The sequence below is a fragment of the Caenorhabditis remanei genome, chromosome III, assembly GCF_010183535.1.
Source record: "Caenorhabditis remanei strain PX506 chromosome III, whole genome shotgun sequence".
In the NCBI taxonomy this organism is placed as follows: Eukaryota; Metazoa; Nematoda; class Chromadorea; order Rhabditida; family Rhabditidae; genus Caenorhabditis; species Caenorhabditis remanei.
In genome coordinates this window covers 2,909,044-2,935,784 of record NC_071330.1, presented here as the reverse complement: position 1 = coordinate 2,935,784, position 26,741 = coordinate 2,909,044, and the positions used below count along the sequence as shown (strand labels likewise).

The window sequence follows — 26,741 nt, the reverse complement described above, 5'->3', positions numbered from 1 at the left end:
AAAGGGTCCATCGGAGTGCAACTCAATTAGAGGGGCAATTCAAATAGAGGGTGCACTTCTATTTTTCGTCGACGAATTCGCCCGACCTCGATACCCAACTATTTTTTGAATTTGTTCGATTTCATTTGTTTTTTATGCCGAATTCATCGAAATTCTACGTAAAAAACGGAAAAAATCCTGATTTTTTATAGCAAACTACGTTTTTAACAACAAAATCGCTGAAATAATGTAGTGAGAAAACAGTTCGGAGTCAGATAATGATAATATTAGACAAAAGTGAAAATCGCTGGAGGGCAACTGTATTAGAGGGGCACCTCAATTAAAGGGTGCACCTCTATTGTTCAAAGGGTCTGTCGGTGGGCACCACTATTAGAGGGGCACTTCAAATTGAGGGGCAACTCAAATACAGTTTTTACGGTATTAAAACGGGAAGCTGAAAACACACTGATTCCAAATGTATATTTAATTTTTGTCTGCAAAACCATTCACAGAATACGAGGTGAATGTTTGAGCTAAGAACTTGTTTGTCAAATTGTTAGTTCTTCAAGGCTAAAATTGTAAATGCACAGTTTTAATATCAATTAATCGCCGTTTTTTTTATGCTTGCCATGTTCCAGATGCTGTTGCATGTGCACAGTTTCCTGTCTGTTCTTCGAAGCATATTAAATTCCAAAAAAATGTGAGAATGAGCTGAAATTGAGGTGGTCATAGTTGGACCATGCGATTTTGAACCTGATCTTATGCAAATGACAACACACGCTATTCAGGCTTCTGCGTGGAAAACGGTGGTGGTTTCAGTGAAAGAGTAGATCCAATAGGACCAACTCCCACTCATATTTCTACAAATTCTTTGTCATCAACACAATAGATGGAGCACCCACACAACTTTTTGAATATTGTCCAATTTTGATAGTGTTTCAATAAACCAGAGGATGATTCAGAAACATTTTGAACCCGATGTTTTAACAATAGTATCCAATATGAAAGTATCCCGCAGAGCATTTGGATCCGTATAAAACGGAGCCCATGGATGGAATCCTCATCAGTTCCCACTGACCATATTCATCATGGTAAGTTCCCACTGACTCTCTGCTTTCAGATATTCCAATCATTTCCAGATGTTCCGTCTCTTCATCTCCCTCGCCCTCTTCTCCACTGTCTCTGCAGTTACCTTGGCCATCTGTCAGAACTACTGTTCCTCTGTCAACGGTGCAGCATCTTATGACAACTGCTCTCCATGGATCAGTTTCGCCACTCAAACCAACCAGACCTGCTACAATCTCTGTGTCCATAACTGTGCTGCTGTCTATGATGGAGCCTGTATGACTGGAAATGGATACCGTTGCTGTCTTAAAACCTCTCCAGCAAAGACCCAAGAATTCAAGGTCAGTGGATGCAACAAGCTCTACAATAACCTTGTCTAATCCGTTGTTTATGATTCAATAAAGATATTTTCATTCCAAAAGTTTCTTCTGAAAAGCTGAACGTTTAAAAAAAAATTATTGAAAGAAACTTTCAGATGAACAGATTATTGTTATAATAACAATGACAGGAAGATAAAGAATGACAAGTTAATGAAACATCATCGGAAAAGAGAAAAACTCCAAATTTTTATTTAGGATTATGAGCACCCCTAGCCTTATTTAGATAAAGAAGATTCTGAAGCATCATCTGATTCTGTAGATACTGGAACTGCAGCTGGAAATCGGTGGGGTCCGCAGGTATCATTGGAAATTGTGTAGTGAGCAAAGGGAAATTAAACAAAGGGGGAGGAGTTCCAGTTGGAAGAGCAACATCCGGGACTCCGGGAGTTGAAGCTGGTTGGGTGAGTGGTGGAGAAGGTGCCAATGTAGGCAGTCCTGGTGATGGGGTAGTACGAGAGAGAAATATGTTTCTGAGACCTCTGGTTTATTGAAACACTATCAAAATTGTATAATATTCAAAAAGTTGTGTGGGTGTACCATCTATTGTGTTGATGACAAAGGATTTGTGGAAATTTGAGTGGGAGTTGGTCCCATTGGATCTACTCTTTCACTGAAACCACCCCAGTTTTCCAAGCAAAAGCCTGAATGTTGAATCATAAAATATCAGGTTGAAAATATTTCTGAATCCTTGGTCCAACTGTTTCAGCTCATCATACAGTTCCTTGGATTATGAAGGACTGGTGTTTTGTAAAAAGCTGCATGAATGTTTCACTGGAGCCACCGATGTTTTTTCATAGAGTTCTGATGCAGATGTCTACAATATAGAAATAAAAGGATCATTGGAAATTTGATGAAGACGGACTAACAACACCCATAAAAATGAAGAAAGTTGAGGCTTAAGAAAAACTACAAGCGTTTAGACGGTGCCTCCTGGTGCACATTGCTCCAATTTTCCATTTGTTTTTGGAAATTAAGAAATTTTGACGAAGGAAATCAGTTTAATGATCTGCAACTCTTTACTAAGCGGCCGTACAAGAAAGATGTCAACTACAAAATTAAAGTTCTAGTTTTGTTCTACAATCCTTGAAAATTGTTATTTAATGAAATACAATGTCACACGGTGCCATCATCTCAAATCCGTGTCATTTTCAACAGAATATTTCAGGTAACAAAATCTCTCCCTAGGGAGGGTCATTGATTCACAGTGGACATATAAGACGTGTTGAACTTCACTGGAAAGATGTGAACACACTGATTCCAAATATATATTCAGTTTTTACCCGCAAATTCTGGTATTCTGGTAAAACGAGGTCAAATTTTTCTCTTCAAGACCAAAATTATTAATGCTCACTATCAGTTGTAATTTTCATTAATTGCCGTTTTTCATTTAAAAAAAAGCTTCTTCCCATTTTTTGATCATGTCTTCTATGTATATTCCAGATGTTGTTGCATGCGCACAGTTTCTTGTCTGTTTTCCGAAATATATTATATTCCAAGAAAATATGATACAAGCTGAAATTGACATGGTCATAGGTGGACCACGGATACAGATATTGAAATTTACAAATAACAATACGCGTTATTCAGGCTTCTGCGTGGAAAACGGGGGTGGCGTCAGTGAAAAAGTAGATCCAATAGGACCAACTCCCACTCATATTTCTACAAATTCTTTGTCATCATCACAATAGATGTTACACCCACACACATTTTTTAAAATATTGTCCTATTTTGATAGTGTTTCAATAAACCAGAGGATGATTCAGAAACATTTTGAACCTGATGTTTTAACAATAGAATCCAATATGAAAGTATCTCGTAGAGCATTTGGATCCGCATAAAACGGAGCCCATGGATGGAATCCTCATCAGTTCCCACTGACCATATTCATCATGGTAAGTTCCCACTGACTCTCTGCGTTCAGACATTTCAATCATTTCCAGATGTTCCGTCTCTTCATCTCCCTCGCCCTCTTCTCCACTGTCTCTGCAGTTACCTTGGCCATCTGTCAGAACTACTGTTCCTCTGTCAACGGTGCAGCATCTTATGACAACTGCTCTCCATGGATCAGTTTCGCCACTCAAACCAACCAGACCTGCTACAATCTCTGTGTCCATAACTGTGCTGCTGTCTATGATGGAGCCTGTATGACTGGAAATGGATACCGTTGCTGTCTTAAAACCAGTCCAGCAAAGACCCAAGAATTCAAGGTCAGTGGATGCAACAAGCTCTACAATAACCTTGTCTAATCCGTTGTTTATGATTCAATAAACACATTTTCATTCAAAATAAGTCTTGTGAAAAGTTGAGTGTAGAAAAGCTCGAAGAAATTAGCCGATTGTTCTTGTCTTAACTCCAACAGTTTATTTCTGAAGTCGGTTTGTGTTAATTTATTTAAAAAATGGAGATCTGGAAATAAACTGATCAAATCACAAAAATGAAAATTGCTACCGCGCCGCCCAACTATGGAATCATTGTGTTCAACAGAGTGAAATGGATATTTTGTGATTTGTGTTGATCAATTGATAAGTTATTTAGGTAAGAAGAAATTCAGGGAAAAAGAAATGTATGTGTTCGAATTGTGACAAGAAGAGAAAGTGTTCAAACATCGCGAAGCCTTGGTTAAACCTGTTTTTTGATACAAATGATGCATCTTTAAAAATCTTCATCAAAAATAAAGAAAAAAGAAGATAAGAGTTCGAATGGTCGGGATATGAAGAGGTGGACAAACATCGCAAAATCAAAGTTGAACTTGTGGGTTATTAACTCGTCTAATGTGTTTTGAACTCACAAAAATCTGTAATGGTGCAATTCAATAATTTCTTGGTCAATCCCTGACAAAACAGCAAGGCTGTCAAAAAGTCGGTGGGGCAATTTTATATCTCAGTTCTCAGCCATGGAAAATTTTCGCTTCTTCAGGCGGCCTTGTAGAGGACCAAAAGAATATGCAAAAATTCAGCCCATTTGGTTAATCCGCGACCTCGGCGGCCCTGAAAGCCGCGGGCCGCGGCCGGCCGTACGACAGCCTTGCAAAACAGGAATCAAATTTATAATCACATGCCGCTGTGCAGTCGGAAAAATGCCATAATCCGGATCGGGCGAGGTCAACATCATGAATAGGTCTTTTTGGCTGAAACTTTCAGGATGGGTAGAGAATGATCTGAAAACGAGTCTTTGAAAATTTTGAGTTTCATTGTATATATATATATTTATTGGGACTAAAGGAAAAAGAAATAGATACAAAAGACTGGAAACGGTCCCTCACGAGACAGTTTCGAGTAATAAATAGAGGGGGACAAACAATGTAGAATCGAGGGAAAGAAGAAAAAAAAAAGTGGAAGGTTGAAAATACAGACATAATGGCACGGGGGAAGATAAAAACGTAACAAAGGCTAAATAAAGGAAAAAGAAAGAAATATATTTAACGAAAAGACCAGGAAAAGTAAAAAAATTAAAACCGGGTGATGGCAGTGTCAAGGAAAGATTCAAACTGGGTGGGTGAGAGGAAACTATTAACATTGGCAACAATGGCATTCCAAATGGGGAGAATAAAAGAGAAAAAGTTATCGGATAAGGGGGAGAGATTAATGAGGGTCATGGGTCTTCGAGGAGAACTGACATTTTCAAATATCTGAACTAAATCTTTGTCTTTCTCTCAAAATTTCAGAAACGTCTTTTCAGAAAATCCTTAATCAACCATCAAAGTTTCAGTCATATAATCACGACACGCTTCTTACAACCGCGCTCTACCGAAACCAAAGAAAATTGCGTGAGAATTTAGAGAATCAGAGGAAATGAGAAATTTCTCAAGAGGTTTTCGAGGTTGTAAGACGCGTGTCATGGTAATAGAATCAAGTGAAGAATTCAAAAAAATTTTCAAATGCCTCGGTTGAGATCAAGTTTTTCATGTCTTTAAAAAAAAGATAGTTTTCTGGAACTACGACCATGCAAGTCAGGCCTGTATATCCGCTTGATAGAGACGAAATTGAAGTATTCGAGAAAAGAATGTTACCATCACGAATCATATCAGATAACCGACGAATACATCGGAAATACGTCACTAGAACAAAACTGGAGGCTACAAGTGACCGTCCATCTCAATGTTCGTTTCGTTGATTTATGTTTTGATAAGTTATGATGTCAAGATGATGACCATCAAAGAACGTTACGCCCATCGTTTTTTATCTCTCCTCCTTCTTTTATCACCGTTTCCTTTTTACCGTATAAGTACCGTTTTCACTTACAAAGTTCCATCATTTTTTCCTAAACAATTTCGATCGTGTCCCTGAATGGCTTTCATCTTCCTGTCCTTCATACTTGCGATTTCCCTATTGTTACTTATCCACACAATATATAATCGAAGACAAAAATGGAAACTTCGCGCCCAAATTGGGTTGGACGGGCCGGAACCTCATTGGTTTTTAGGGAATTTGAAGGATATTATTGAGTGAGTTTTGTGGTTATGCGTTGCTGTTGTGGCGAGCGCTACCGTAACCTTGCAGATAACATGTTTCAATAGAGCGCACTTACCCTTTGATATTGTGCCCCCTTCGCAATTTGCCGCACACTCTTTCGGACCACCGTTAAATTCCATTTTTAATCAACTTTTATGCAAATTAAAGACAAAGTTCTGTTTTTTTATAAATTGTTGCCGAAATGAGAGGAGCCTATTAAGCCCCTCCCACAGGTGAAATTATATTGAAAACATAATACTTTTTTGCTCAATTTTTAGGCTCCGCTCCCAAAACAGGAGCCAGGGCACATTTTTCACACAAGTCTGCTAAAACTGCTTTAAAAGTGTGGGCCGATCCCTTCGGTTATGTTTTGGGAGCGGAGCCTAAATTTCAACAATACAACGTTTTGAGCTTGACAACTCGTATGGGATACAACAATGCTCAGGAATGGCATTTGCAGATGAGGAAGAAGTATGGAGACAGATATGCGTGAGTCAGACACCTTCACCCTATCGTAACAAGGGAACCCCAAGCACTTGCAAGTCTGGAATTTGATGAAACTTTGGTGGGAGGTCAAGGACCCCTCCAATAGAGCCCCCACAAAATATTGGAATCCGCCCGACACTCTGGTCCGAGTTATGGGCTCTCAAAGTTTGGCTCAGATTCAACACAGTAAACCTCATTTCATCGCTTCTCAACTGTTCCCAAAATCTCACTTCACTGTGAAGACTCTATTGGAGGGGTCCTTGACCTCCCACCAAAGTTTCATCAAATTTCAAACTTGCAAGTGCTTGGGGTTCCCTTGTAACTATATCTGGAATATTTTCAGAATATTCTTTGGTCAACAGTTGTCCATTTTCTTGTGTAACGAAGAAGATATCAAAGAAGTGTTCATCAGGAATTTCTCCAATTTTTCCGATCGTGGAGTTGTCGATATTTTCAGAGAGACAAGTGAGGAGGCTTCATCCAAGTATGCCGAAATGAATCAGTTTCAGAACTGAACGCATCCCTCCTGCAAAACACGTATGCAGACGGCTGGAAACATGTTCGATCTGCAATTGCTCCGATATTTTCAACTGGAAAAATGAAGGCGATGCATGAGACGATGAATACGAAGATTGGCACGTTATTGGAGATTCTGGAAGAGAAATCAGAGAGTGGAGAGAAGTGGGATATTTATGAGTTAGTTCATTTCCAGTTGCATCAAATCTCAATACTTATGTTTCCAGCGATTTCCAAGGTCTCACTCTTGACGTCATCGGGAAATGTGCGTTTGCAATTGACAGTAACTGTCAAAGGGATCGAAATGATGTATTCTATGTGGAGGCGAGGAATTTCATTACTAATATTGACTTGAGACAGAATCCATTGATCGGTACAAGTAGTAAGTTTTTCAGGAACGACGGAACTTTGACACCTCTCAAAAGGTTTTCAACTGTGAGTGTTTTTAGTGGAAAATTACCCACTTTGAAAGGGTATTTCGGTGTCACCTAATTGTCCGACAATTTTCATTTTGTATAGATTGGACAGAGCAAAAATGACATGTCATTTTTGTAGTTGATTATTTTATGTAGGGACACTACCATGAAAGTTGCATGTTGTCAAAGTGAAAAGCTCAAAAATGTCGCTAATATGCAATGAAATTAGGCGGTTTCAGGGAGAAATGGCTTTTTTATCACCTGTAACTTTCATGGTAGTGTCCCTACAACAAAATGGTCAACTACAAAAATAAAGTGCTTTTATTGCTCTCTTTAACCCATTTAAAATAAAATTTGCCAGACAACCAGGTGACACCGAAATACACTGTCAAAGTTTGCCATTTTCCACTGAAACAACCAAAGTTGATAACGTTTTGAGCGGTACTGTAGATTCAGTTTCTTCGGGAACACGGCACCACTTTTATCCGTTTTAGTAATAATTCCGGAACTAATGTGGCTGTGGAAACTTCTGTACAGGTTCACTGGATTGGCTTCTGCAGAGTTACCAATGGTTGGTGGATTGCATAATGTGTGAGTTCTTCAAATCATTTGGCAAAATTCCAACAACCTGATTTCAGCTACAAAAGAAGACGTGGCGGTGAAGGATCTGACAGTGTTGACCTCTTGAAACTTCTATTGGATCGAGAAGATGATAAAACAAATGGAATGACAAAGAAAGAAGTAATTGAGAATTGTTTCGCATTTCTTCTAGCTGGATATGAGACAACAAGCACTGCATTGACATATTGTGCATATTTATTATCCAGATATCCAGAAGTTCAACAGAGACTATACGAAGAGATAGAAGAGACGAAGAGAACAAAACATGGATTGGATTATGATTCAATTCATCAAATGAAATACTTGGATGCCGTGTATAAGGAGTCACTAAGATACTACCCACCTGTTATTCAGTGAGTAAGAAGAAACTGGTAGATCAAGTGGGCGTGGTCTGTTGTCTAGTGGACATTTGTTAGTTAAAATCATTGTTTTGTCAGTTAGCTAATACTAACCGATGGGAGTTTAAGGCTCCTACAATTTTTTTCATTTTTTGGCCCACGAAAACCCAATTTTCACCTTTTTCCCTCCGATTTTCTCTATTTTTTGTTTAAAAACCTTTTTCAACTACAAGACGATTCAGCTTTATCCCAGTTTAGACGACCTTTCAAGCTCTTATTAGAACGTCCTTTCAAATTTTAAACCTTTAGACGTCCTTAAAAACGTTTAAACGTCCCAAAATTTAGACATCCCTTGAATACTGGAAAAAAACCTAGAGTTTGCTAAAATATTTTTTGGGACGTCCAAATTTACTTTGTGACGTTTAAACATTTTTGAGCATTTTTGGGACCCCAAAGGAAATATAAATGTTTTGAGGGACGTCTAAGTGTTTTAAGAGGCATCTAAGTGTTTTTTTGAGACGTTCGAGATTTCAAATGACATCTAAACTGGAATAGAGCCGCCCATTCCAAACAAAGTAGATTTTTTAAAATCATATATATATATATATATATATATATATATACTTTTTATATACTTTCAGTTTCATAAGCCGTACTTGCCTCTCCGACATCACCATCAATGATCAATTCTACCCCAAAGGATGTCTTGTTACAGTACAAGCCAACACAGTTCACCGTAACAAAGCCAATTGGGAGAATCCAGATAAATTCGACCCGGATCGTTTCTTAGAATCCGCTGAATCCAATCAATTGAAATGGATCCCATTTGGAATTGGACCAAGATATTGTGTCGGAATGAGATTCGCTGAAATGGAATTCAAGACTACAATTGTTAAACTAATTGAGAAATTTGAGTTGAGTAGAATTGAGGGAGAACCGGATTTGATTCCAGATTGCAATGGTGTTATCATGAGACCAAAAGATCCGGTCCGGTTGAGTTTGAAGTTGAGGAAGGTGGTGTAATTCGTATAATAGAGTAATTGTTTTAATACGTCAATAAAAAGTTTCGAAGCTAAAAGGAGTTTCAAGAAGAATAATGCTTTTGGAACGAATGATATGAAACACACAATTATGAATAGAATATCAAACAATAAACAATTGAGATTATTTTTTAAGAATCGTAAGCTTAGCTTACAGCAAAACAAATCAACCAAGATCGATTTCAACGTGGCGCCTGCTTCCAAGTTGATTCCAACTAATAAGGATTTGGCGAAGACTGAAATCTCTGTTGTCACTGCTAACGTCACCGATTACAAAGTTCGCGAGCAGCATAACTTCGTCGAATCTCAATTGGTGCTTCCACCAAAGCAGGCCGTTCTCCTCAAGCTGTAAAATTGTTATTTTATCTGAAACTCATGTTGGTCCATTTGATCCCACTACTTCTGTTTTCTTTTTTAATAATTTCCACTTTTTAACGCTCACTTTTAAAATTTCCTTTCATATTTCCCCCATCTTCTGAAAAAAGTAATAAAAACAAAGAGTTTCCGAGACATGCATTCATTCTTTTTACAGATTTTTAAGCCTTGAGAAAGGCGGGGGCATGATAATTACAGACTAGTACATGCAATGAGTGAGTATGTGGGCTGTAGAGGGTGAGAGATATCAATTTACAATCATATTGGAGAGATCAAATGTACATGAATGGTTTGAGTGGTTGAGTAGTTGTGAATGTTCAGTCGAGCAGCACACTTTTTACAATCATTGCCGTAACCAGGTAAGGATCGCAGTTGGATGATGGGCGACGGTCTTCGAGGTATCCCTGCAAAACACAAAGAATTAGTTTGTTTATAAAATCTGCAGTGGACTTTCAGCTCGAATATATCGACACCAAGCTCCACTCTTTCTCGCTAAACCGTACCTTGGCCTCGTCAGCGACTTGACGTGGGATCCGAATCGAGCAAGCCCGATTGGCGACTCCCCACGAGAACTTGTCAGCTTGGCTGGTCTCGTGACGCCCTGTCAATCGACGCAAGTTGTCTTGTCCACCGTTTGGATCGTACACCTTCATTGCCTCCAAATGCGTCTTCTCCAACCCTTTCATCGCTTCGAAGATTGCGGTGAGACCATTCGGTTTGCGCATTTCCGACGTGGAGAAGTTTGTGTGACATCCGGCGCCATTCCAATCACCCATTGTGACTTTTGGCTTGGGATCGAGCGAGATACAAACTCCGAACATCTCAGCGACACGGTGGAGAATGTATCTGGAGATCCAGAGCTGATCTCCCATATCGATTCCTTCGCAGGTTCCAATCTGGTATTCCCATTGTCCTGGAGTTACTTCCGCGTTTGCACCGAAGATGTTAATACCGGCATGAAGGCATGCGCGGTAGTGAGTCTCGACGACTTCGCGTCCGAAAGCACGGTCGGCGCCAACACCGCAGTAATACTTTCCTTGTGGTGCTGGGTAACCATGCTTCGGCCATCCGAGTGGATGCTCATCTCTGTCGACAATCAGGTATTCTTGCTCCATTCCGAACCATGGATGTTGATCGGCAACTTGTTTCATGATGGCGGCACATGCTTGACGATGATTGGTGACTGAAATTAAACTAATTAAAATGGAAAATAGCAGAATGGGCGGAGTCAAGGAGTGTGCGAATGCGAGAGACGCAGAGAAATAATTTCCATACTTGCAAACCCGGCTGACACGATCCGGCGCGTAACTCACTTAAAACACAATATTATGAGCTGAAAAGTATATCAAAATGTAGATCTCAGCGATTTCTATGTCTGTGACCTAGCAACTCAGGCAACTCAATATCAGTCTAATCCTACAACCGCATCAATCTAATCTCAATCTCATTAGATTAGTGGATTTTGCTTGCGCACACTTCGTTCGCGCCAAGGATCCAAGAATAAGTCAGTACAAAACGCGCAAAATTTCTTTCAATTTTTATTTTAATGTTTTTTTTTCTAAGTTTTAATTCTCTATTTTTGTCTCGAAAGTCTGAAATCGTTGCGAACTAATTTCGTTTGCGGTTTTATCGACTTTTTCACGATTTTCAATTATTAAAAATTGTATTTTTCGGTTTCTATGGCTCATCAAGTCTTCAACTGCAGTCTTCACTCTTCCAACTTCAATTTGGTTTGGAAGAAAAGGCAACATTGCGATGAAATCATGAATAAATTCTTTGGTAATCAAATTGTTTCGCTTTCAATTAGCCGTGCATAATAGTTCATTACTCAGGTATAATCGTCCACTTCTTCAACATCAGCGCTCTCTACACAAGCTTCGAAAAAGAGTCTTTTGTGAGTTCCGAAATCAAACAGTTTTTGGTAATTTCGTTCATTTTACAGCAAAATTCGCTGAGTGGACGTCCGGACGACAATGGACAGCAGCGGGGCAGAGAACAACTATGACTTTTTCCACTTCCATTGCAATGGATTTTTGACTAGTTTCTAATTTCTATTTTCTGTATTATTTTCTATATTTTTTGTACATTTCGATTGTAAAAACTCTTGTTTTTAATTTGAATAAATTTACTATTTCTTTTTTACCTAAAGAATTTTCAAATGTTATTACAAGTTACACAAGATTTCACATCAATCTAATGAGACGGCGCATTAATCTTACAAGATTGCTCATCAATCTAATTAGACGCGGCATTAATCTAATCATGCCAACATTCAAGCTAATCTAACTGATGCCGCGTCTAATTAGATTGATATTGAGTTGCCTGAGAAGGGCCGGATGGCTAGTCGTTAATGTACCGCCGGCCGAGCAAAAGTGTTTAAAAAACGCTAGAATAACCAAAAACCAGACTTGCAAAATTCCGGGCCGGGCCGAGAAAGCTCCGGCCCGGCCCGGCCCGGATTTGAATTTTTGAACTTTTTTCACTACAATTTTTTGTCCAAAAGTTTATTTTCTGAAAATTTTTCATATTTTTCCTCAAGTATATTTTTCAAAAGCCTTCGAAACCTACAAAAAATTGTTTTTAAGAAATATTTTTCAATAAAAATCGGGAAATTTTCGAAAAAAAATTTTGAATTTTTTTCAGTACTGAACTTCCGGGCCCACCGGGCCGGGCCGGACCCTAGAAATTTTCATTCCGGCCCGGCCCGGCCCGTATCAAGTCTGCCAAAAACCATTCTAGCCCAGCCCGCGGCACATTAACGATTAGCCATCCGGTCCGTAGTATGTCACGGACATAAAACTCGCCGAGATCTACATTTTGGTATATTTTTCAGTTGTCGGCCCGGTTTGCAAGTATGGGAAAAATCAGAATGAGCGGAGTCATCAGATGAAAGGAGTGTGGGAGTGCGAGAGACGCAGAGAAGTAATTTCTTAGTGACGCACTGGGTAACAGCGATGAACCTCTGATTCAAACGCGCAAAGCGTTTCGGGCCCGAACGCGTTGCGTGTGCGTCGCGGCTTTTCTCTGGGAAGGCGCGAAACGCGTTGTTTTTTTTGAAATGACTCGGTTTTTTTCATAAAAATAGTGGTTTCTTACTGATTTTCCGTTTTATTTTTATCGTTTTTTATTATTTTGCTTTGAAAAATAAAAAATTAAATTATTTATTGAATAAAAAAATGAAAAATTTCAGGAATCGATAGCGACAGAGAGAAATGTGGCGTTGGGACAGCGAATGAGAGAAAATGAGGTCACATTTGCTTTTTATTGCTCTCCTATTTTCTGAAATTCCCGTGGGTAGTTCAATTTTCAGAAAAACTTCATTGGAAAGAAGTGCAACGGTGGAATCGACAAAAACGGGAAGCGAGGAAAAGAAGAAATAAGAGGAAAACAATGGAAAGCCTAATTTGAAGGTGAGGGGGAGGAATCAGAAATGTAATTATGGTGTATCAAGCTTGTATAAACTTGACGCATCTGATTCTGCTTGTTTCGTGTCGTGCGGAACTTCACTTTAGCCCTATTGACCACTGCGTGAAGGGCTTCGATTCCTTGGTCGGAAGTTTTAGCCAAAGATCCGTGCATTTCGGCAAAGGGAATCACATGTTCGAGAAGGTTATGCAGCTTTGGCGAAATAGTGTCATTCGGGTTTACCTTCTGAAGCGCGGCGAACATTTCATCCTGAAAACAACAAATTTCTCTTATCTCGAGGACGTTTTCTCATTACAATAAGATTATCCATCTCCGAAATTTCATCTGCGCTCATCTCCCTTGGTACGCATAATTTCGCGATTTTTCCAAGCGAACAAAGAAACTGTTTGAGATGTGTCAAATCGTTATCGGAGAAAATTGATGTGTACTTCTCAATTGCCTCTGGTTCGAGTAGCTTCATCGCGTGGTTGCCGCAAAAGTCCTTTTTATAAGCATTCATATCCGCCCCCAATCTTGCCCATGTTTCCTTCAATTCTGTCATTTTACTTCCCTGCCCTTTTTTAGCGACTCTGATGACATCAAATTGCTTCTGACATTCTCTAAAAAATTTAAATTGGATTTTTTTAGTATTTTAAATCTTTTCCAGTATACCCAAGATCTTCTTTCATTCCCTCATATTTGAATTTCAGGTTTCTCAACTGCCGCTCAGCATCTGAGATGACAACTGTACCCTTCCGACCACAACAGTTTAGACAGCTCCAGTCTGGCTCCAAATCTCGAGTGAGTTCGAGGTCTTCTGGGGTCCACATTCCCGCGCAAGCAGCATGACTTGTTTCCTCGCAAATGATGCACTGAACGAGGCATGTGGGAAACGCGATTGCTTTTTGCATATCCTTGTCTCGAAATATACAAAACGAAGCTGAGCAACATGAAAAATCTATACCAGCGTCGTCAACTCTGTTTTCCACAAATTTCTTAAGAATCCCGACAACTATTTCTAAAGAAAAAATGTGTTTTTCCAGACTTGCACACTCCTCGGACATTGCTTCGAATTCTTCTCGTGCCTTCTCGATGGCGTTGGCTTTCTCAACAGAGCCGCTGTTTTTCGCGTCAATCTTGGTTGCAAGATTCAAGAGGTACTTAAAACCATAACGCTGTGCAATTCCCGTAATAGTATGAAGAGGAGGCGGTGTGATGTGGGATGGAAGAACTCTGGAGAAGACAGGAGAAGAACCCGGATAGATGCTGTGCGTGCCATGTATACTATCATCGAGATAGTCTTGGTATGAACGGTGTTTGCACGGTGTTCCTCTTCTATATGAGCCCATTTTCTTCTTCCCAGTATCGAAGCAGTTCATGCAACTTTCTTTGGATGTAGCTCCTTTATGGCCCATCATGTGGTACTGAAACTTCATGTCACCGCCGAGAAAATGAACCACAGGGATAAGCTCCCTCACTCCATCTAGTGTCAGTACCAGCCCTTGGATGTTGTTTACTTGGGCAATAACATCCGCTAGATAGGTTGTGATGGTGGTTAAATTCTCTCCGTCGGTGAACATGCCGATTGGTACCAGGTGATAGGCGCTGTTAGGAACGGCTACATTTCCAATACAAACACACAATTTGAACTCATCTCCGCCTTTGTCCCCTGCAATATGAATTGTAACTCCCTAAAACCGTTGTCACTCCATACCCATAATACACATCCAGATCCTCCTTCCAAATACCTTGTCAAACAAAAGCTTTCCTCTTTCATACAAAGTTTCCAACTTCTTTACTAAATATTCTTCTACGTTCAGGAGCTGCGCAACAACAATCTCAGCACCATCAGCATTATTCACGACTTTCACTTCGAACAAGTCCTTGTGGACCGTCAGCCGCTCTTCTTGGATGATGTTGATCAACGATGGAACGGGGCAAATAATGTTGCAGTCGGCGAAGTGAGATCGAAGCTTCAGGAATCCTTTTCGTGATAATTCTAGTTTATGATACAGGACGTATGCCTCTTCCGATGTCAATGTTACTTTCACCTTTCCACTTCTTCCTAGATTGATCACTAAGTCTTTCATGTATGATGTAGCGTTGATGCCCCCTGAAACTCTATTATGTTACCCCCCATCGTGTTGATTCTCTGAACCTGAAATTGTCTCCAGCGCATTCACCCCAGCCTCTACGCGTTTCTTTCTGGCTCGTGAACTGCTGAGATCGTCGTATGCTTTGCAGTTGTCATACTTGTGAGCTTCCTTATTTTCTTTTTTCAACTCATCGATACTTCTTCTCCCCTCTATACAGAGCCTCTTCATCTTCGCATTGTCATGGTCCAATGCCTTCTCCCTTCCTCTTTTCTTCTCTCCCAACCGTTTCAACTCTTTTTCCATTCCCTTCTTCTCCCTTTCCCATACTTTTCTCTCCTCTAACAATTCTTGCTTTTCGCTGTAGAGGGCCTATAATTGTTCATTTAACCTTAAATCCAACTAGCTGGACCGCCACCTGCGTCTTCTCTTGCCATCGCGACATTTCTTGCATAGCATATTGGGCTCTCCTCTTGTATGCATCATTCTCTTGTTCCAATATTTGGATTCTCCTCTTCTGCTTCTCTTCCTCTATCGTTCTCTCTCCTTTTTCTCTTTTTCCCTCTCTCTCCAACTCCTCAATTCTTGCCAACAATAGGTTTCTAGTTGCATTATCCATACCCGTTCAGACTATATCTTCAAATTACGACAGTAATATCTCCACTTTCTCTGAAGTCAACGATAGATTTCTCTAGGATCATTTGGCCCTTTCTCATCCCATTCATAGTTCAACATTATCAATATATTTATTTCAGAGCACAAGCGGCAGAAGTCGGACAAGTTCAACAACAAGGAGGCAAAGGATAAATATTTTTTTCAGGTCATTTTTTCCACTTATTATTTCCGTTGAGCAAGCACTCCCGTAGTTCCATGAACACTATTTCCAGGTATCTTCGTCTACACATCTGCTTCTCAACGTCACCCTCCGCTGTATTTCAAACTGCTCCATATCTCCTGATAAATTGTTTATTTTAAATCCCTCTTCTTTTAATAAAATTGGTTTCTTCTTGAAGTTGTTAATCGATCGATAAATCTCATCAGCCGTGCCTCTTTTTTCCTTTTGTTTTTTTGCCTATTGCTTTCCTAAACTTGAAAACAGCCAGAACCAACAGGTTTTTTCGTTTCCATTAAATCAAAATTTAATTAATTAGAACAATAGACAAAAAATTTAAACGATTTTGAAATTTTTTATTCGAAAAAATCAGAAAAATTAAACACTTTTCGAGTTTCGGCTTTCTCCATTTTTTTTTGGCTTTTCGCCCAGTGCCGTCCGCCGCGTCGCGGTCCGTTCGAGGCGTCGCGGCTCCGCATCAACGGAGCGCGTTTTCGCGAGGTTCATCGCTGTTACCCAGTGGTGACGCAAACTCTCACAGAGAAGAAGAGACCCCTGTACACACCTGTTGGCTTCATCTCGTTATCCAAAGTGTCGCACATTACCAATACATTGTGTCCTCCCGAAAACGGATCAGGAAACACGGCGACTGGTCTCAAGTAGCGATCCGAGTTGTCACCCTCGGCTTGTCCTGTCGACGATCCATCGTAATTCCAGACCGGGTACTCGGAAACGTACTTTGGCTTCACGTCGAATGTACGGGTCTTGGCACGAAGTTGTTCTCCGGTTCCATCGATCCAAACGTATGTCGCCTGACACTTGGATGGATGGGCTGGAAGACCCATGAAGTGATCGATGGTGGCTTGTCCAAGTGGGAGACGGGTCTCGTAGTTGAGATGCGACATGGTTTTCTTTGGGTGAGAGAAGAGACGGGCGGCCCGCGGAGAAGGTGGCTGAAAAATGATTGAAATTAGGAGAAAATAGGAAGCAATTCAGGAAATCAGAGGAAAGTGAGTAATATAACAAGAAAAACTGTGTTTTGAGGAGCGATTCAATAAAGAAATGCGCCGAAACACAAGAAATGAAAGCAAAATTGATTTCCACAACCGAAAATGACAAAACAAACAGCACAGACTGAACGAGAACACATCTGATTTGATAAATAACCCGAATGACACGGAAAAACCAAGAAAATCACTGAAACAACCAGTAAAAATGGCGCGCGCGCCGCATTTTTAGGTCAAAAACTTGAAAACGAGTGCCTTTGGCGGCGTCGCGGCTCGAACGCTTCGCGACGAAAAGCAAAAAATTCCAGCGGACTTTCGAGTTTCAGCCGTTTTGTAACATTAATTTCAGATAAAAATATATGTTTTTTTAGCTTTTCGAGTGGATTTTTTAAATAAAAAATGTATAAAAATAAAGAAAAAATGTTAAACATTAGATTGTTGCTTTGGTTTTCACAAGAAGCTTGCTGTTTTTCAAAAACGAATATTGTTTCAATCGAGAGAAAACTTTCTCGGAGAAACTGAGAGGTGAGTTCTGAAGCTTAAAAATGTGAAATTCGTTTAGAAAATAGAAAACTCGAGGAACATCTTCAAAGTTTAGTTTCTGTATTAAATTACTCATTTTCGATCATTAAAGTACTGATAATTTGTGTTCCAAGCAATTTTCCGCCTTCGCAATCTGTTTTTAATGTCAAAAGTTAAGATAATAGCTCCAACCAATACCCAGTTTTCCGACTTTTTTCAAAACATTTCCAGCCGGAACATTCGGAATTTTCGTTTTCTTCTATTGATATTTCAAGCTTAGTTTATATTTTTTGAGAGTCGTTAACAATATGGATAGTGTGGGTTATTTGTTTATTTTGAAAAGTCCTTCAAACTCGTCCTTCCCGCTGATTTGGCAAATTGCTACAAGCCATTGTAGCAAGCCATTCGGCTTTTTGTGTCGGAAAAGTCACATTTTTCGTTTGAATTTGAATTCCAGAAACAAAGTTTTTTATAATTTCCAAAAGTTATACGGCAATTTTATTGAATTCACATTGAAAATTTCCTTCAAAATTGCAATTTTAAGACTCAAATTTATGCGCTTACAACAATTTCAACGAATTGTTTGGATTTACGCCCCGTAATCTCGTTTCTTGATTATCCAGCTTCTCTTTATTGAAATCACCTAACTATTCTTATTTTAAGATGGCCACAAAGGACGCCCTCATAGCCGAAGAAGGCAACAATTTCGGGGGATCCGGTAGCGGGGATATCGCTACTTTTGATAAGGTAAACTCTCCTTTCAAATCCCAACAAAAATAATTTTTCCTCCAGAACGCCGAAGTCGTCAATTTTGAGCTCGAGCCAAAACCAATCGGTTTGACAAAAGAACAACTCGAAAAGTATCGAAATGATCCGTTCTGGAAGCCAGTCAAAACTCTTCGCTTTGTTCTGGCTCGCATGGGTTTTGATGTTCGCCGGTGCCATCGCGATCGTCGTTTTGTCACCAAAGTGTGCCGAGAAGCAGAAGCCTGATTGGTGGCAAACTAAAGTTTCGTATCAGGTAAGAATTGAATGAAAAATGACGAAATTGTGTAATAAAGTTGAAAATCTCTGTTAAATTGGGAAAACTCTAAAAATTTGCATTTTTCAGAAGATTTCGCGTTGAAAATTGAGATTTTCAGCTAATTTTAAATTAAAAGGTTTGAATCTTGATTCCCAAAGCCTCTACGAAGCAAGTAGTCTCATAATACCTCTCCAGTTTCGTATTAGAAAATGGAAGCCAGATAATGGAAACCATTAGTCGACTCGAATTGTAGGAAAACTTGAAAATCTCAGCCAAATCGTAGAATTTTCAAGAATTTCTCCGAAAACGGGTTTGAAATCCTCCAAAAATCTGCATTTTTCAGCAAATTTCATTTGGGAAATTGAGATTTTCAGCTAATTTTAGACCAAATTTAATGAAAAGCGTCGAAATTTTGTAATAAACTTGAAAATCTCTGTTTAAATGGGAAAACACTGAAAATCTGCATTTTTCAGCAGATTTTGCGTTGAAAATTGAGATTTTCAGCTAATTTTAGATGAAAAGATTCCCATAATACCTCTCCAGATCCCACAAAGGTTACACATTATTACCAACCACCATCTCACAACAACAACTCATCTTAATCCTCCTCCTCTTCTCCTCTCCCCGACTACTCAAATACTCCCGAGATACACACTAATTTTGACGGATTAGTCTCTTCTGGTGTGTGTTGATGACCTCGTTCACTCGCCTGTCAACTATTTTATCTCGGCAATTAATCATTTCTATTCTCTTTCAAATATCTCCCGCGCTTTCTCTTTTACGCGGAGGGTTCATTAGTATTCGGAAATCTTTTGAAGAATAAGAAGAATAATAAAGATGGGAATCTCAAGCCTAAGCCAAACCTTTTAACCTTTTCAGCTCCTCACCGCCACATTCTTCGATTCGGATGGCGATGGCGTCGGTGATTTCGCTGGAATCTCCCAGAAGATCGATTTCCTTCGAAAGATCGGAGTGACGACTGTCTACCCAACACCAGTTATAAAAATCCAAAAGGATGAGTATTTCAACTCGTACGACGTCGTCGATCACTTGTCAGTTGATGATCGTTTCGGAACTGAGGAGCAATTCAAGGAGCTCATTGACACAATTCACAACAGAGCAATGTATCTTGTCATGGATCTACCTGTGTCTACAGTGGATCTCTCTCATCCGTGGTTCGAGAAGCGAGACGAGTCGAAGTTTGTCATTGCAAAACCAACGGATCCTGGATTCAATGAGACCAATTTCTATCCATTCCACGGTGCCAACAATCTCAAATATCTCGGATATCCATCGAGTCAGAATCCAGTTTTGAATTGGAAGGATTCCGAAGTCAAAGCGATCTAGTCATTTTGGAGTTTTGTTTTGAAAAAAATAAGCGAAAGTGCCACCGCTTTGTATATAAATATCAATTTTCGAATTTCAGAAGAGACTATAGAGGAAAGTGTGAAAATAAAACTAACCGAAGATTGTGTTTTCTGGATTTCTATAGGCTTGATTCTCGGCGGCATCTCCAATAAGAAGTGCGGAGTCGGTGAACGCGACGCACGACGGAGTTGTTCTGTTTCCTTGGTCGTTGGCAATGATCTCGACCTTTCCGTGCTGGAAGACTCCAACGCAGGAGTAGGTGGTTCCGAGATCGATTCCAACTGCGTTGTGTTTGCTCATTTTACTGAAAGAAAATGAGATTGAATTCGAGAAATTCGAAGAGAAAGAGGATAAATCGACGAAGAGGGCAAGGGTCAATAAAACTAACTGAAAATGTCTACTTTTATATTTGAATCAAGTTTACAACAAGAAAAATTTGTTAAAAATCCATCTAAAACCAACAACAAAGAAGAATGACGTTAATCTCAATAACTAGACTGGATTTTCCTGAAATTTCAAGGAAACACGCAGTTCAACTTTGGAAACCAGTACCTCACAGTCAAAATTAATGTCGAACTCTTCTACCGTCCCAAAAATCCGTTTTCGTGCTAAGAAGCCAATAAAAATATACATTTTCATAGTTTTCTAAAAAACTGGACTGGATTTTTTTCTGAAAACGTCCAAAAATAGTTTCCCCGGTCGGGTGAACGTTTTTGACAGAAACCCATGGTTTTCAAAACTTCAGAAAGTGGAAAATTATCGTGTTTTTGGAGAAACCTTGAAAAAATCTCGAATTTTGCAAGATTTTCGCATATAAATACTCATTTAATTTTCAGAATAATGTTTTTCCTTCAAAAGCTTGTTAAAGTAACCTTTTTTAATCTTAAAAATGCCTTTTTGGATAGCTACTTTTCAAAAATTAATTTTTCCTCAAAATTTTAAACACGGCTGTACTGGTCTCGCCGCGATTGGGTTACTGTCGCACACGTTTCCTGTGTGTCGGCGAGAGAGTGGGGAAATGAGGGAAACGCAAATCCAAGGATGTAGTTTGAATTGTAGTAGCCATTTGAATTGTAGTAGCGTGCCATTCGGGTTATTTATAAATTCAGATGAATTATTCTTTTGTCTATCCTGTAAGTTTCGTCATTTTCGCTTCCTTTTCACTCATTTTCGAATGGAAAATCGTTGCAAATCAGTTTCTTTGTCAATTCTTGTTTGCCATTGTGTTTTTTCTGCTGAATTTCTTTTGAAACACTATTTTTTTACTATATTGTTTACAATAAGTCTCTTCTGATTTGCTACTTTTCTTGATATTGGTTCCTTATCTCAATCAATTTTCAGCCACCTTCTCCGGGGGCCGCCCGTCTCGTCTCTCACCCAAAGAAAACCATGTCACACCTCAACTACGAGACCCGTCTCCCACTTGGACAAGCCACCATCGATCACTTCATGGGTCTTCCAGCCCATCCATCCAAGTGTCAGGCGACATACGTTTGGATCGATGGAACCGGAGAACAACTTCGTGCCAAGACCCGTACGTTCGACGTGAAGCCAAAGTACGTTTCCGAGTACCCGGTCTGGAATTACGATGGATCGTCGACAGGACAAGCCGAGGGTGACAACTCGGATCGCTACTTGAGACCAGTCGCCGTGTTTCCTGATCCGTTTTCGGGAGGACACAATGTATTGGTAATGTGCGACACTTTGGATAACGAGATGAAGCCAACAGGTGTGTACAGGGGTCTCTTCTTCTCTGTGAGAGTTTGCGTCAAACGCTGAAGTAACTCCAGGACAATGGGAATACCAGATTGGAACCTGCGAAGGAATCGATATGGGAGATCAGCTCTGGATCTCCAGATACATTCTCCACCGTGTCGCTGAGATGTTCGGAGTTTGTATCTCGCTCGATCCCAAGCCAAAAGTCACAATGGGTGATTGGAATGGCGCCGGATGTCACACAAACTTCTCCACGTCGGAAATGCGCAAACCTAATGGTCTCACAGCAATCTTCGAAGCGATGAAAGGGTTGGAGAAGACGCATTTGGACGCAATGAAGGTGTACGATCCAAACGGTGGACAAGACAACTTGCGTCGATTGACAGGGCGTCACGAGACCAGCCAAGCTGACAAGTTCACGTGGGGAGTCGCCAATCGGGCTTGCTCGATTCGGATCCCACGTCAAGTCGCCGACGAGGCCAAGGTACGTTTTAGCGAGAAAGAGCGGAGCTTGGTGTCGATATATTCGAGCTGAAAGTCCACTGCAGGTTTTATAATCAAACTAATTCTTTGTGTTTTGCAGGGATACCTCGAAGACCGTCGCCCATCATCCAACTGCGATCCTTACCTGGTTACGGCAATGATTGTAAAAAGTGTGCTGCTCGACTGAACATTCACAACTACTCAACCACTCAAACCATTCATGTATATTTGATCTCTTCAATATGATTGTAAATTGATATCTCTCACCCTCTACAGCCCACATACTCACTCATTGCATGTACTAGTCTGTAATTATCATGTAAAAGAATAAATGCATTTCTCGGAAACTCTTTGTGGTTTTTTTACTTCTTTCAGAAAGTGGAAGAAATATGTTAAGAACTTTCAAAATATCCACTTCCGCCATACTTTGCTCTGCCTACTATTGCATATATTAGAAAACTCTTTCTCGAAACTAGACTTAGGACTCTCAAAGGGATACGAAGTGTAGTTTAAAACTAACCAAGTCCTTCCGAACCGTCTGCCGGAATCGTGAGACTCCGTTCAGAATTTGTTGAGGTCCCGGCAGATCAACTCGAAACGTTCTGTCGACTGTTTGCAATCTCGTAGAACTTAATTCCAGAAGCATCTTCGGCAACATAATAAAAATGATATTTATTTAGAAGTCATACTGAATCCAATTACCTTTTGCGACATATCGCTGTTCAAATACTTCCAAAGATTGGAAGCAACTCGATTCCATGCACCTGGGAGGCTCATTCTGGAATTCCTTTTTTCGATTTAAAGAAAGGAAAGTTAGGAAAAGAAATAAAAAGGAAAGCAACAAACTCTGAGTATCCGGATAGTTAGTTGTCTTCAAGGTGTTGAGCTGGAATTTTCTTCTGAACACAAAAAATGCTTAAAATAATGTCTACAATAAGTTCCAGTTGAGATTTCATTCCTAACTCCTTCAGGAAAAATGTTCGAAAAATATGGATTTTTCGATTTTCCTAGGTACCCAGGTGACGGACCCGGCCAAAAAGTACCCCAATTTACTGAGGACACTTTATACTCTTTTTGGTCGAAAGGATTGGCAAATCGGAGATGGTCAACTTTTTTCGGGTGAACATGGGTGATCGAACGAGTGAGAGAGTGCGTCTTAACAGTTTGAAAAAATTGTGAAAACAAAGAGAATGATGAATTGTTTAAAAAGTTGAGCACACTCTTTGTGTTATAACTCGTTTATATTAAGACCGGAATCTATGATTTTTGGCTCAAATGGAAGCTCTGATTAATCGCAGAAATTCTATGAGATTCGATCTGTGAATAAGAAAAAATCTGGTTGATAAACTGAGTGTATTTGAAAAATAAGTGTTTTCAGTTCATTTTTTGAAAGGATGTAACTCTAGAAATATCCAACCGAAAAATCTGCAAAAACTCACATGTTCAAAAATCTTCTCATGCGTGAATTTTTGATTTATTTTTCATTATCGTGACATTCCAATTTTGATGACGTAATCTGGCCCTAGAATCGTTCTAGGAGATCGTGCAAAATAAAGTTCTCCACACACGCAGGTGATATGGTATGTATATGTGAACGGGTAGGCCCCGCTTTAGGCGCGGCTCCCCGTTTTCTTATGCCTTCTCCTCTAGGCGCTCTTACCACCAAGAGGAGAGACGGAGGAGACGAGTCCCGCCCCTTGCTCCTCCGGAGCTGGAACAGGACCCTTCTCGTCAGTCATGCTTTAGGATCTAGACTCTGGAGGTTGCCAATCCAGAGGTGGAGACCCAGCCCTACGAGAACATGTTCTCGTGAACTGGATCCCCTAGATCCCTCATTACTCATATTTATTCACCATTATTAATCTTTATTTTAATCCATAATAAACCCTATTACCCCGAGTACAAGAGATCGGATAAAGGTTGAGATAATCTGAAGGGCCCAGGAGCGACCCCTTCACATATATAACTCCACGTCTCACGATCCTTAACCAATCTGCGAACAGACTCTACACTGTCGACGAACACATCGTTTGTCTTTTAACCAGAGTGTTTTTGAGTGAGACACCTTTCAGTTTAATGACTCTTGCTTCCAGGCCCACTTTTTTAAGGGAGCTGCGGACCAGGTTTGTGATTTATTTTATTTTATTTTTTTTATTACTAATATTTGGAATTTTGAACTTCAAACATCTGTAAAACTTGTATTTTTGTGGAAAACATTATCCAATTATGGCAAAGCCTTTGAGAAAAATGTGGAAAATATTTATGTAACACTCTTATCTCGATGGACACCGTAAATCACAGTACCGGTCAAAAGGTTGGCCGTTTTCAGTTGAAATTGTCTAGCTTGAGAGTGTGTCATGGTAATATCATGTATCTCGACGTCGACAGCTAATAAACCTATTGTACCTGAACCAGGGTTGGGAAATCCCGGCCCGGACCGCCAGCCCGGACCGCCAGCCCGGGTTAGGCCGGGCTGAGGAAAATTTTTCAGTCGGCCCGGCCCGGAATTTCCCAACCCTGACCTGAACCCTAGTCTTATCCCTTATTAATTGTTTCATTTTTCAACCAATAGAGTAAGTTCATCCCCTCCCTCAGAGACACCCCGAACGGCATGTAGTAGCCGTCCGATCAATGTTCTTCTATTTCAACAGACTCATCGCCGGTAGACGCGATTTGGTCCACACACGCCTCCCAACGTCTTCTATTCATCCAATAAAAACAACTGTCATATCTGATCACCGTCTCCTTTTCCTCCTCATCTGCCTTACCTCTTCTCTCCTCTCATCGCCACAAAAATCAATGTCTTCGGAATTCCCTTTATTCCGACTCCCATTGATAGTACTAAATCATGGGCTTAAATTGATGACTCCATTCGAAATGTAAGTGTTCTTTTAATATAAAAACACTTTAACTGTCAATTTCAGATTATCTCTGTCACTATGCAGCACGTTGAGTCCCAGGCTACCTATGCGAACACGCTCTAACGAGAAACTACGTGGAAATGAAAATATTTTCACGTATCCTAAAATTTTCTGTAGGAAAATAGATTCTAATGTTCACCGCCACGTATTGCGGACCATGTCTTTTTCAGAGCGCGTTTGCATAGGTAGCATGGGACTCAACGTGTGCAGTAAACGGTGTAAAACAGTGTGTCAGTCACTTCGAAACCAACTGAAATGTAAAGAGAAAGCAGTGAAATTCCAATTGAAATGTTCAAAAAAGAGAGAAATACAATTGGAATTCAATTATTATCCAAATACTCGATGGATTTTTGAATCGGAAAAGTTTATGGCTACAAAAGTGAATCGAGAAACAATTATTGATAAATTATACTCGATTTTTCAAAACAAAAGTTCAGACAACCATAAATTCTCGGAAACAACATACGGGGTTCATATACCAAATTGGATTCCAATTGAACATTCTCTGGAGGCTATTAGGTCAGTTATCATCAGTTCACCTGCAATTGAAATCACGGACGTTCTCATTTTCTAAAATTGTGAATTTCTTTTCAGAGATCACATCGCTGGGGAGGAGAAACTTATGAGATTTTACGTACCCATGGAAGATGGATGTTTCGGATTCCGCCCATTCATCAATCATCTATCCTTCATTTTCAATATAACACTGACCGATCTGGAACTCCACTTCCAAGACTTTACACAACATGAAAACGAGATAATAATTGATTTATATTGTGGGAATACTACAAGAAACACTAATTATGCGAAAAACTTGACTCTGGTTGGAGAATCAGTGAGCACGCCAGGAGATGATGAATTAGTTAATCACATTCTGAATCGACAAGAGGCGGAATGTGAACTGACACTCGACATGCAGTCTTTTACATTCAATATCAGAAGAAGTCAATTCCGATACATTCCAAACCAATTAGTCATTCGGAATTCTAGCTGGGTCTCTAGCATTGACATTGAATATTTCAATTCATTCTCTGTACTCATTTTTTCTGCACACTCAATTATGTGGTGGTGGCATCTTTACTAATAATATTCAGCAGATCCGTTTGTCTGTCCGTCTGTCGCCGACTCTATCGCCCTCTGTACTGAACCGTTTTTAATGAAACTTACACAGATCGTTTGGAAATTTTCCCCGGATGATGCCCGTCTATTTTTTTTAGTTCAAATAGTTCGAAAATAGGTCACTACGTGAAAAAACATGGTTTTCAAGCCTTTCAGTGGCTTTCATTTCCGAAATAGGGAAATAGGAGTTCACGGGAAAAATAGTTATAGAACTTTTCCATTCTTCAAATGAATTCATTTCTTCACATTTTCGTATGGTTTTGGAAAGTTGTTCTACGAATCTTGGGTCAGATCTATTCTGCAAACTGTTTTTGCTATGAACAACCAGATGTGCACGAGACGAGTCAGATGTTGAAATGTAGGTTAGATTATATTCAACTGATTTGTTAGCAAGGAATCTAACTTGCCGAAGGTGATTTTCATCCTTTCGAAATTCCGAGAAAATTCTAGAAACTTCTTGACACAGATGAAGTCTGTGAGGATCAGAAGTAAATAATTTCTGATTGGTTAGTAATATTAGAAGATGATAGTGGGATATGATTGGTTCTTGCATCTTGAACAGAGTTGACCGGAATTCCGACTTC

General features: G+C 39.8%; 11 protein-coding genes across 11 annotated transcripts; 7 read left to right on the top strand and 4 right to left on the bottom strand.

Moving 5' to 3' along the window:
* Window positions 1-1,118: 1,118 nt before the first annotated feature.
* On the top strand, window positions 1,119-1,424 carry GCK72_008738 (uncharacterized protein; the record flags this gene model as incomplete). The annotated part of the gene is made up of 1 exon (XM_003107621.2): window positions 1,119-1,424. The coding sequence occupies one exon, from the start codon at window positions 1,119-1,121 to the stop codon at window positions 1,422-1,424; it is 306 nt and encodes a 101-aa protein (XP_003107669.2).
* A 1,784-nt stretch (window positions 1,425-3,208) lies between these two features.
* Window positions 3,209-3,538, bottom strand: GCK72_008737 (uncharacterized protein; the record flags this gene model as incomplete). The annotated part of the gene is made up of 1 exon (XM_053727008.1): window positions 3,209-3,538. One exon carries the CDS (start codon window positions 3,536-3,538, stop codon window positions 3,209-3,211), a length of 330 nt encoding a protein of 109 aa, XP_053586585.1.
* GCK72_008736 (uncharacterized protein) lies at window positions 3,365-3,670 on the top strand (the record flags this gene model as incomplete). The annotated part of the gene is made up of 1 exon (XM_003107561.2): window positions 3,365-3,670. One exon carries the CDS (start codon window positions 3,365-3,367, stop codon window positions 3,668-3,670), a length of 306 nt encoding a protein of 101 aa, XP_003107609.2.
* Window positions 3,671-6,299: 2,629 nt separating this feature from the next.
* Window positions 6,300-9,275, top strand: GCK72_008735 (uncharacterized protein; the record flags this gene model as incomplete). Its single annotated transcript, XM_003107492.2, has 7 exons — window positions 6,300-6,364; window positions 6,705-6,826; window positions 6,871-7,057; window positions 7,105-7,259; window positions 7,788-7,884; window positions 7,932-8,267; window positions 8,894-9,275. 7 exons carry the CDS (start codon window positions 6,300-6,302, stop codon window positions 9,273-9,275), a joined length of 1,344 nt encoding a protein of 447 aa, XP_003107540.2.
* A 108-nt stretch (window positions 9,276-9,383) lies between these two features.
* GCK72_008734 (uncharacterized protein) lies at window positions 9,384-9,644 on the top strand (the record flags this gene model as incomplete). The annotated part of the gene is made up of 1 exon (XM_053727007.1): window positions 9,384-9,644. The coding sequence occupies one exon, from the start codon at window positions 9,384-9,386 to the stop codon at window positions 9,642-9,644; it is 261 nt and encodes an 86-aa protein (XP_053586584.1).
* Window positions 9,645-10,043: 399 nt separating this feature from the next.
* GCK72_008733 (uncharacterized protein) lies at window positions 10,044-10,854 on the top strand (the record flags this gene model as incomplete). The annotated part of the gene is made up of 2 exons (XM_053727006.1): window positions 10,044-10,065; window positions 10,124-10,854. The coding sequence occupies 2 exons, from the start codon at window positions 10,044-10,046 to the stop codon at window positions 10,852-10,854; spliced, it is 753 nt and encodes a 250-aa protein (XP_053586583.1).
* A 5,655-nt stretch (window positions 10,855-16,509) lies between these two features.
* On the bottom strand, window positions 16,510-16,902 carry GCK72_008732 (uncharacterized protein; the record flags this gene model as incomplete). Its single annotated transcript, XM_003107607.2, has 1 exon — window positions 16,510-16,902. The coding sequence occupies one exon, from the start codon at window positions 16,900-16,902 to the stop codon at window positions 16,510-16,512; it is 393 nt and encodes a 130-aa protein (XP_003107655.2).
* A 3,106-nt stretch (window positions 16,903-20,008) lies between these two features.
* GCK72_008731 (uncharacterized protein) lies at window positions 20,009-20,218 on the bottom strand (the record flags this gene model as incomplete). Its single annotated transcript, XM_003107589.2, has 1 exon — window positions 20,009-20,218. The coding sequence occupies one exon, from the start codon at window positions 20,216-20,218 to the stop codon at window positions 20,009-20,011; it is 210 nt and encodes a 69-aa protein (XP_003107637.2).
* A 1,089-nt stretch (window positions 20,219-21,307) lies between these two features.
* On the top strand, window positions 21,308-22,304 carry GCK72_008730 (uncharacterized protein; the record flags this gene model as incomplete). Its single annotated transcript, XM_053727005.1, has 3 exons — window positions 21,308-21,647; window positions 21,709-22,118; window positions 22,218-22,304. 3 exons carry the CDS (start codon window positions 21,308-21,310, stop codon window positions 22,302-22,304), a joined length of 837 nt encoding a protein of 278 aa, XP_053586582.1.
* On the bottom strand, window positions 21,311-23,856 carry GCK72_008729 (uncharacterized protein; the record flags this gene model as incomplete). Its single annotated transcript, XM_053727004.1, has 3 exons — window positions 21,311-21,733; window positions 21,780-22,165; window positions 23,778-23,856. The coding sequence occupies 3 exons, from the start codon at window positions 23,854-23,856 to the stop codon at window positions 21,311-21,313; spliced, it is 888 nt and encodes a 295-aa protein (XP_053586581.1).
* A 1,060-nt stretch (window positions 23,857-24,916) lies between these two features.
* Window positions 24,917-26,122, top strand: GCK72_008728 (uncharacterized protein; the record flags this gene model as incomplete). Its single annotated transcript, XM_053727003.1, has 2 exons — window positions 24,917-24,996; window positions 25,633-26,122. 2 exons carry the CDS (start codon window positions 24,917-24,919, stop codon window positions 26,120-26,122), a joined length of 570 nt encoding a protein of 189 aa, XP_053586580.1.
* Window positions 26,123-26,741: the final 619 nt, after the last annotated feature.